The 10118-nt window shown below is 38.4% G+C and overlaps 1 protein-coding gene across 1 annotated transcript; it reads right to left on the bottom strand.

The window, feature by feature from the left end:
• Positions 1–290: 290 nt before the first annotated feature.
• Positions 291–9268, bottom strand: LOC145502741 (monoacylglycerol lipase ABHD2-like). Its single transcript, XM_081482102.1, has 8 exons — positions 9111–9268; positions 7474–7657; positions 6289–6457; positions 4689–4872; positions 3721–3918; positions 2075–2144; positions 1796–1880; positions 291–906 (listed from the first exon to the last, which is right to left on the bottom strand). The coding sequence occupies exons 1-8, from the start codon at positions 9266–9268 to the stop codon at positions 704–706; spliced, it is 1251 nt and encodes a 416-aa protein (XP_081338228.1). The 3' UTR covers positions 291–703.
• Positions 9269–10118: the final 850 nt, after the last annotated feature.

Below are 10118 nucleotides of genomic sequence, written 5' to 3' on the forward strand. Positions count from 1 at the left end.
TGACTAAAGCTGTACAGAAAGCCTGTAGAAGAAGATGTCAGTAGTGTACGCAGATATTTAACTTTTACCACCGGCTCTGAGGGTCAACCGGTATCAGAGCAATGAGCTTTCCTGGAACAATCAGTAACAACCGAGACTTTTATTATCAAAAAAATAACTTTTAATTCGAATTGTAATAATAATGTAACTAATTACAAAGTTTGCCTAGAAAATTGTTCAATGTAAATCTTATATCACTAATTGACTAAAATTACAAGCGATAACGTTAAATTTAGCTTGACATAGTAATATGAGTGGGTTCAAGTAATATTAATTATCATAAAAACGAATTACATATATTGGACAAATTTATGCACACCTACTGATTCATTCACTCGTTCAGTCACTAATTTATTCATTCCTCTGAGTTGTAAATAACAACGAAGTGTTAAATAATTTGAATAATATTCTAAATAACGGCAAAATTACCGATCCACAGACTGTAAAAATAATACAGTCCTGGCCTCACCCTGAAGCAATTATTGCTGTCCTCGAAACATTTCAATACTAAGGGTTATCAAAAATAGTTACATTTCAAAAACACCGGATTGATTTCCAAACTTAAATTTCAAACACCCCGTTCTCAGGGCCTAGTCGACCTTGAAATGCATGATGGCTACTTCTCATCAGCAATCGCCGGCAGCTACAAGATTTTCGTCGTCAACTAGGATGCAATAACATATTCTTTGCCCTCGTTCAATACGGAAGGCTTCTCTTCCGATTGTTTAACTTTCAACACGGCCATGATGTACTGCATTACTGCTTTGTCTAGCCAAGTGAGAGGAGATACAGTGAAAAGGCCTCCCTCATAAAATCCAAGATGGCCACCATGGTGGGTGACAACAAACAATGCTGCTTCGTTGCATTCTGAAAACGAAAAGAAAGAGATGAGATCTTACAGTAATAAGCCAACAAACACATCTATAGAATCACGAATAGCTAATAAATGGCTGAAGACTATGTTTTACCTTCTTTTCCCCATCACAAGAAAGAAATAGGAATTGTAAGGACTTGTAACATATGAGCGATATCGTCGGAAATTGTGAAAGCACCCCGTTATTTCATTTACTCTAGTAAGGACGACAAAGTTCTTGTCGCATCTTTCAAGCTTAATGTCCGGAATGGTATCTCAGTTTACCTTTTTTCCAAACTTTTGTTCCTCTTCCGACGCCCGCGCTACTTGCGGTTCGCGGCTTTGCATATCACGCTCGCAGACGCTCGCACCAGGGCCCAAAAAAGGCGACATATAAGCGCCCTGCTCGCACGCTCTCGACCGCTCACTTGTGTTGCGCGCGGGCGGTTCTTTTTTGCGTCCTTTCTCTCGAGCAAAAGAGACTGTTCGCAGTCTACTCCAAGCGGTAACAAATCACGAGTGATGTAGCCCCCATCACCATTTTATGGGTTGCCCCCCTGCCTGATCCCACACCCACTGAGAATTGCGTCTCGTTATATCTCTAATTATTTCTGCCAAAGTGCATGCCAGGTAACCGGTCGTTTCGCCCGATGTCAGTTTGCCCGGACTTAAAGTCTGTTCGCCCGGACTGAAAGTTCAAAGAAGGATGTGTTAATTCAAATAACTAAACGAGCGCAAAAGACAACATTGTGGGCATTTTGAAACAAAATTACACAAAGCATGAAAATTTCTCGTTAGACCACGGAGTTAACAGTCCGGGCGAGCTGGCTTTCGGGCGAGACGACAGCAATTCGCATGCGGGACCTACAACAAAGCACGGGGCCGCAATACATCAATACTCACTGACATGATTGTATGGCGTAAGGAACAATTCCTCTGGAACAAGAGGATCATCAAGAGCATTTAATAGAAGAACTGGGATCTTAATCTGTAAACAGAAAACAAGAAGGAAACATATATAAACGTTAAAAAAAGAAAACAAAAAGGAAAAAAAAAAGGTCTCTTACGCGATCTCCTAGGAGCAATTAAAAAAAAAAAAAAACAGATGAAACGGTGTTAGGTATCTTTAAATTTCTCACAGAAGAAAATACCACTTTCCCTATCATATTTTTTAATAAATACCTGATTGATATAATTGCAGGAGCTGTTGACTGCATAAAACTCGTCCAAATGATGAAATCCGGCCATTTTTCTAAAGGAAGAAAACGGCGAAAAATTTGCAAGTAATTTCTTGACATTACTTTAAGCAAGGGCACTAATAAGCGACGTAATGTTTAGTCATCGCACGCGCGATCAAAACATCTAGCCAGGATTGTTTACGCTAAAGGCGTTTAAGACGAAATCCGATAGAAAATCGAGCAAAGTTAGGTTTTAGTGGACAAAAATCTGGTACCAGAATAATTTTAAAGTATTTTACAGTCATTTTTACATTTTCTTAAAGGTAAATACATAAATAATTGCCTGAAATAACACCGAAAACAATTTCCCATGGGAACGAGAGAAAATAAATTTCAAAGTTCAGAGAACTTGCGCAAACACAGGCAAAATTTCATCACCAGTTTCATTTCACAGTACTTTCAAGTGATTCATACGAAGTTCAATATTCGTTTTCGACGTTTGGTGTTGCTAGAAATGATTTTTTTTCTTTTTGAGAAGATATTTAAAACAGTCGTACAGAAGTTTGCAATACGATGTAAATAATCTTGGTACTAGGTTTTTGTCCACTCGTTACTCGAACTTCTGGTGGATTCCGTCTTAATACGGCCTCCTCATTATTATCGCCACTTTATTCTGCCCTGAACAAAAGCTCAGTCAGTCATTTTGTTAGTACTATCTAAAGAACTCCATTAATACGGCCGGCCCGTTAATACAGCCAGATTTTTGTGACTTGTTAGTGACCAGATTAACGGGGTTCCACTGTACTTTAAAACACTAGAAAGCTCGAGCTCCATATAAACACACACAAAAAGAGCGAGGCCAATATCTAGCCATCTTGACCGAACAAGCTTGGTCAATTTAAAAAATTGACGTCAGTTTTTCATGTGTCTGTCCTGTTATTGATGATGAATTTCGTCATAACATTGTCAAAGTAGCTGTGGATCCGCAGAGTACTTTGACAATGTAATGACGAAATTCATAGTCAATAACAGGACAGACGTATGAAAAACTAGGCAGGCGTCAATTTGTTTTTTACGATAACAGATTGTCAAGTTGTCCGCTCTCGCTCGTTGACGCGTCGCATAAATTATAAATTCTTGTGTCTGTCCGCATATTGACGATGAAAATTAGCCAATGAGCGCGCGAGAATTTCTGCAGTTATCGTAAAAAAAGTATTTATCACATGGCTTCGGGACATACATGTAACGCGTGCTCTTGCCGGACACGGCACATAGTCCCGAGTGGGCAGGGTGGCGCCATCTTGCCCGCTCGGAGTAGCCAATCACAGCGTAGGAATTGGTTCATCTTGCTGCTCACAGAGCTAACCATATAATAAATTGAGTTATTATATGGCTTGAGTTTGTAGCCGATATAACGCACGCTCTGGTTGGCTAATTCTAGGGCATTATTCTCCCGTAATGCCCACGGACCGATTAAGGGCCTGTAGAAACAAAGCAAAAAGCCATACAATAAACAACGTATTGACCTCGGCCTTCTACAGGAAAGTATCGGTTTGAGATTTTCCGTAAAGACCTCACTCTCGGTTAATAAGCAGTTAATATTTACCAAGGTGGCTCAATAGGAATTTATACTTAAAAAGTGTCACTTACTTTATATAGACATCATCAAGTTCCACAAGAGATGAAGATGAGCGCACGTGATGAATCGATGACTTGTGAGGGCATGTGAAGTCTGGACCGTGAAATAACACTCTCACGTGACGATCGATCACGCTCTTCACGGTTTGCGTGATCGCCCAGTTGTAAAAACGTCGAAGACCATCCCATTCATGCAAGAGAACCTTGGCTCTGTAAGAGTAAAAAAAACAAACCAACCAACCATTAAACAAACTTTCTGGTGTAAACACTCGAATAAAAAAACAGAAGTCTTTGCGCACTCTATTCTGTCCCTTCTCCAGAAACATGTGGTGGGTGGCCCGCGCTAATGTGCAGAAAAATTGAAAACTGTGCAACAGCAGTACAACAGATATTAGGGAGTTTAAGAAACCACGACGGCGACGCCGAGGACAACGTCGGTTAAAAAATGAACTTATGTTTTAACTACGAATGGTAACCTTACTAAATACATTTAACCTTTTCAATTCTGATATTCATTTTGCCTATGATTATTTTTGACAACTGATTGATTGACAAGGTCACATGATGAGAAATCTGCGAAGACCCCACAGAGCAGAAAAAAAGCTAAAGTAGAGAGATTACTACGCCTTTCAATAACATGCGGACTCTAAAATTCAAAGCTCAACTGACAAATGCATTTTCCGCTACCGTCAAATCAAATGTTCGGCAGCTCCTCCCAACTTCCGACTTCTGCCGAGCGCGAGGTAATCAAATCGTTGAGCACAGTTCAGACAACGAAACAGTGTTCAGCAGTAGTCGCAAGCTGGGAGAAGCTGCCGAACATTAGATTGACGGCAGCGAAAAACGCATTTTGTCGGTTGAGCTTTGAATTTTAGAGTCTGCATTTATTGAAAGGCGCAGTAAAAGCAAGAAGGAAACTCTATTTTAGGATATAGATGTCAAACTACAGTGGGAGAATGTCACCTGGCAATCAGTGTTACCTTAAAATGTCATATCCCTGGCAAACCGAGACAGCACATTCAAACAATGCCTGTCTTGTTGGTTCCTCACCAAGATATTTTATCAAAATGTTTCCTCCCATGGAAAACCCAACTCCTATTAGTCGCTTGTGCTTTACCACAGAGGTCAGGTGATTTACTACAGCAGCAAGCTCCTCTGTACCACCTGTTTTGAACATGCCAGTTACATATGGTGTAAGAATGCAACAGGAAAGTTAACCTGGTAGACCTATTAAGCCCGGATCATAACTATGTACTGCAGTCGAGTGTCAATCGATGTCCTCGATCCATACCTCTGATCAAACCTTCATCGACCCTCAATCAACACCTGATTGATACTCGATTGACACTCCATCGACACCTCAGTTGACACTTGATCGACACTCAATCAGCATCTCAGTCGACAGTAAGTTGAGAGGCGACTAATTTTTTATTAATGTATATTAGCTGATTGACACTCGGCTTACTATCAACTGACTTTTGATTGAATGTCAATCAGTCTTTTGGCTGAGTATCAATCAGGATGTCGATTGAGCGTCAATCAAGATGTCAATCAACTGTCCATTGGGATGTCGATAGAGGGTATTGATTGACACTCGACCATGGACTTCTTTAATACACATGATCCTTAAACCCAATAATGAGCAGCAGGTGTTAGGGGTGGACCATTTGATTTTTGAGGGCTGTGTGTGTGATTTAGTACAGGTACACATTTTTTTTAAAACCCTTTCATGCAGTTGGAAAATTTTTTTCTCCTTACATGTGTACGCATGATATATTTTTTTCTTCCTTTACTGACCATGCATCAATTTTTTTTTCTGGCATTGGTCATGTGCATTTATAAATTTTTTGGGTGCAAGTATTATATGCTTGCAGGACATTCTTTTTTTCAAAATCACCCACAAATGGTCCATCCCTAAATTTATATATTCTTTAAATCTTTTTTAAAAAGCCATTTTGATCAGTATAACATGCTGTCTATATATTGTGTTGAACAAGGACACCCAAGATGGTTGTAATTTGATATCATTAGATGCATGAAGCCCTAGTGTCATAAGGTACTGTTTTGTTATGCCATACAAGGTGGTTCTAACTTTTAAGTCTGTGGATGAAACCCTAGTGTATGACCATTCAAATGAAAGCTATTGAGCAGTACTTTTATGTGGTACTGTTTATTATGCTGTACAAGGTGGTTCTAACTCTCAAGTCTGTGGATGAAACCCTAGTGTGTGACCATTCAAACGAAAGCTATTGAGCAGTACTTTCATATGGTACTGTATATTAATTACATTATGCTGTAAAAAGATGATTCTAACTTTCTAATTAATAAATAAACTAGTAATATATTATCATCATCATCAGTGTTATTATTGTTATTATCATAATTATATAATTATTATGTTACTAACAAAGTTTTGTTTTCCAGCTTTAAACCTGTCACTCTCTGGAGTGAAACTGGAAACTTTAGATGCATTTTCAATAGGTATTAATACAATGTCATGTACCACGGATCCATCTCTAGAGTCCTAATCAGTAACAAAGTGTTGTTGGAGTAGAAAGATGTTGAACTGTACATCCTTACCATATGTGAATATCCTTGGAGTGGATAAACCAGCTTCTTTCTTCGCTCCCAGATGATTTAAAACAGCCACTCTGAAGCCCTGGCTAATAGCATAGCCAGTAAATGTACGGACATATTTGGTCTCAGTGCAATTTGCAATCCCTGGGACTATAACAATAGTAGGCTGCTCCTAAAGTTTGAAAAAACAAATCATTATTTTTACTCATTATAAGCTGGGTTTCCATAATGATGGATAAGGCTGAAAGGATACAGCTAATGTCAAACTAAAGCATCAAACTGTGTTAAAACATAGAGCTATAGAAAAGTTGTGCCATCGCACTCATTAGTATACATAAGTGTGCATCATTCTGGGGCAGATTTGGGGGGAAGGATGGATTGGGTAGCTAACCATCCCTCTCTTGTAGAAATAATTTTAAAAAATGAAATAAATTGTGAATAATATTGGCAGAAATGAAGGGAAACACTCTGGATAGTTTGCCTCACTGTAATTTCTACTGTGTGGTATTGCTATTATTTGTAGCATAACAGCTTCAAATTAGGTTCCACTTCTCAAATTAAAACACTTTGAGGGTAAGCCCCATTGATTCAGTCTATAACCCCAAGGTACAATTCAATCCCCCTTGAAAAAAAATCCTGCATCTGCCCCTGAATCCAAATGCAAGCTCATGGCATGAGCAAAGTTAACTTTGCTTTGCTAATTCCATTGGTAATGTTATAAAATCCATTGCTTTTAGCTGAACATCATAAATTAAGATGAACTTGGGAAGTTGACAAGCACTCCAACTAGTAGCTAATAACCTGAATTGCAGGCCGGCATTTTTGTTCATACTGGTCACATATGTTTTGTGTTATTTATAGCTGCCCTGTAATCTTGGATTCCAGAGATTTTTTGCCATTCTCACTACCACCCACCCCCCCCACCCAAGTCCAATGTTTTTACCCGCCCAAGGCTCTCTAACCACTCCAATATGGTGGCTTCAACACTTGATTGGAATATTCTGCACTTGCTTGCCAAAAAACACACCTGTCATGCAGGCTATCATGAAGTTAGAGTAACAAGATCTTGCTCTTGGCTGCAGCTTGAACTTTATTTAGATTAAACATGTAATTTGTCATATCAAGTATTATTAGGTGATTTTCAGACTCAGAGCTAAAGATGGAAGGGCCATGAGCAAATTTGCACACCTGTTCATCACATGAAGATGAATTTTTGTCAGGTTCAAAAATCTCATACGTGACAACTGTGCCATCACCAAGTTGAGTAGTGTGTAATGTTCCTTTCAGTTCTGGAGGAGAACGTCGCCCATAAAAACCACCAACAACTGTCTGGAAGTGGCCACTCTTTCCCCAAATAAGTGGAGGGCAATACCTGTGAACAAAAAAAATGAAATACTAACTAAAAAAGCTCTGCTTATTCTACATTTGAATTATTTATTGTTACAGTAGCATGTTCAGACACCTTTATTGTTCAGAAGGACTGCATGCATGCTAAGTGTGTTCTATGTTATATATCAGTGACTAATTATTTAAAGAATTTTTTTACCATGCAGTGTTGTTACATCTGGTGAAATTTTTCAGAACAGCTTTCAAATGAGTGTTGTGAAAGCAAAAAAAGGGTCAAAGTGTACAAAATATCATTGCTCTCATTGACCAGCTGCTGAAAAAGACCTAGATGTATGTACACTCCTGTGAAAAGGTTGTAACTGGACACTTATACATGCAGGGCTGTCAATAAGAGTTGTTGCCTGTAGCACCTGTTTATGGCTGAGTATGCCTAAATTGTGGGTTCTTGATATTATGGGACAGTGAACTTGCCTGTAATCGACCCAATTCACCCATGAGGTAAAAAGTGCGTTATGGATGTGAAAGTCAAGGCTAACAGGTGATTCAAAACTGAATTACAGCCCTTGAATATATGCATTGGAGCTGAAACAAAACACAGAAAAGCCTGCAAGATCAAGTCATGACTGGTTTTGGCTTATTTCTGATTGGTTGACAAAGTGGCACAAATTTCCTGGGGTGGGGCTTCTGTAAGACCAAAAACAATTAAAGAAAATGCTTGAAGCTTAATTGGATAAAAAATCCCTTCGGTGGGAGATGTATGGATATTTTCTGAAACTACACAATTGCCTAGCATAGCAAATTATACAAAATCAAATTGAATGCTAATTTGACACCCATGTGAAAACTCTATAAAGTTACTGAAACTATTTTGTAAATGCGATGTCTGTCAACATCCTAAAAAAATTCATATAATTTGCAACAAAATTGCAACTAATGTATTTCAAGTACAAAAACAAATTTTTATGGTGCAAGCATGGAGCCATTTGTGTAATAAGTAAATTACTTGTAAATAATTAATCGCAGCAGTATGACATTGAATAATTTGCGGTAACGTTTACATTGTAAGTTCTCTTTAAAAAGCTGGATACCTGAAATATTAAACCAAACCGTTTTTCGTTGTATCGCATATGAAAAGAGCACTACATAAATTTTACAATTTGGCGATAAAATAAGCTTGAGTAAGCTTAAAATAAACAATCTACGCGTTACCTCTTGCGCGTAATTTAGACATTGTATAATCAGCAATAATAATTAGACGAACTAGATGGTGTGTTAAATTCACAAATAACAGGCATACATGATTACTTTTAGTTACGTTCTAAAATGCATTAAGGAACAGAAACAAAATTACTGCAATGATTATTTGAGAGAAAATTAGCTTCAGCTGCAAAAGGCTTTCAAAACAACCTCGAGGCGTTCTGTTCTTCACCGCAGCGAAAACAATATTTGAAAAAAAAAATTCAAGCTTATAAACATACCTTTCGAATAAAATGGGACAAGATTGCAAGACTTGGTCGACAAAAGGATGCTTGGGTGCAAAAATCTTTGGAGCACGAGCCGAATCTGTCAGATTTAGGATACGAACCAGCAAAAATACAATCACAATTACAAAAGCCAAAACAACAAGACCCGCCATTACTAAGGCCTCCCGTGATGCGGAAATGCTCCAGAATACATGCGCTTCGAAGTAAACGCAATACACGAAATGGTAACGCAATCTTATACCGAAAGTCTTAAAAATTGCTTTACGTTTCATTCTATTTTCTCTAACGATCTATTAACAGTTATGTCCTAAACATATTACTGTATTCTTTTAGAAAAGAACGTTGTGCCGTAATATTATTCACAGTTCGATCAACAGTTTCAATCGGCGTCCTACATGTTGAGTCCGCGTCACGGACACAGCTGCGCTTCTCAACACACAATCGTCTGCTTGCTAACCTCGTATTCAGTCGCAGTATCGTAGCATCCCCAATAGTTTAATATCCATCTCTTAGAGCTATATTTCATAACAACTGAGGAACATGAAACACAGAAAAGCCGAAATGGGAGCATGAATGAGCAAACTTGCATCATGGAGAATATTTTAAATACTCTGACGCACACACAATGGTGCAAGAGACCGCAAAACGAAAATGCTGCCGGTGTACGTAGATCTGTGAAAGATCTAATCAGCCAAACATAGAAACATAAGAATCGTGTCGTTATCTCGTTCAGCTTTCTACCTAGTTATCAGCCTTGCTTTATTGTTATGTTTTTTACATTCAACACCCCAACATTGGATTAGTGAATTAATCCAAGTGGATTAAAGCAAATAGAGTGAAAACCCGTTAATACGGTCACCAACGGGCCATGAAAATTTGGCCGCATTAACGTAACGAGGTAGAAAAAAATTTCATGGCTGGTCGATGATTTTTTAAAAAAATAATAATAATATGCCACAGTTGCACTTCTGAACAACTGTTCTTTTTAAAATAAGCTTTCGG

This window comes from Orbicella franksi, chromosome 11 (assembly GCF_964199315.1).
Source record: "Orbicella franksi chromosome 11, jaOrbFran1.1, whole genome shotgun sequence".
NCBI classification, from domain to species: domain Eukaryota; kingdom Metazoa; phylum Cnidaria; class Anthozoa; order Scleractinia; family Merulinidae; genus Orbicella; species Orbicella franksi.

Coding starts and splice junctions, on each gene's coding strand:
- LOC145502741 (XM_081482102.1), bottom strand. CDS start 9,268: ATGGCGGGTCTTGTTGTTTTGGCTTTTGTAATTGTGATTGTATTTTTG. Junction 7,658..9,110: donor TGTCCCATTTTATTCGAAAG/GTATGTTTATAA, acceptor TTTTGTTCACAG/GTATTGCCCTCCACTTATTT. Junction 1,881..2,074: donor CCTGCAATTATATCAATCAG/GTATTTATTAAA, acceptor TTCTGTTTACAG/ATTAAGATCCCAGTTCTTCT.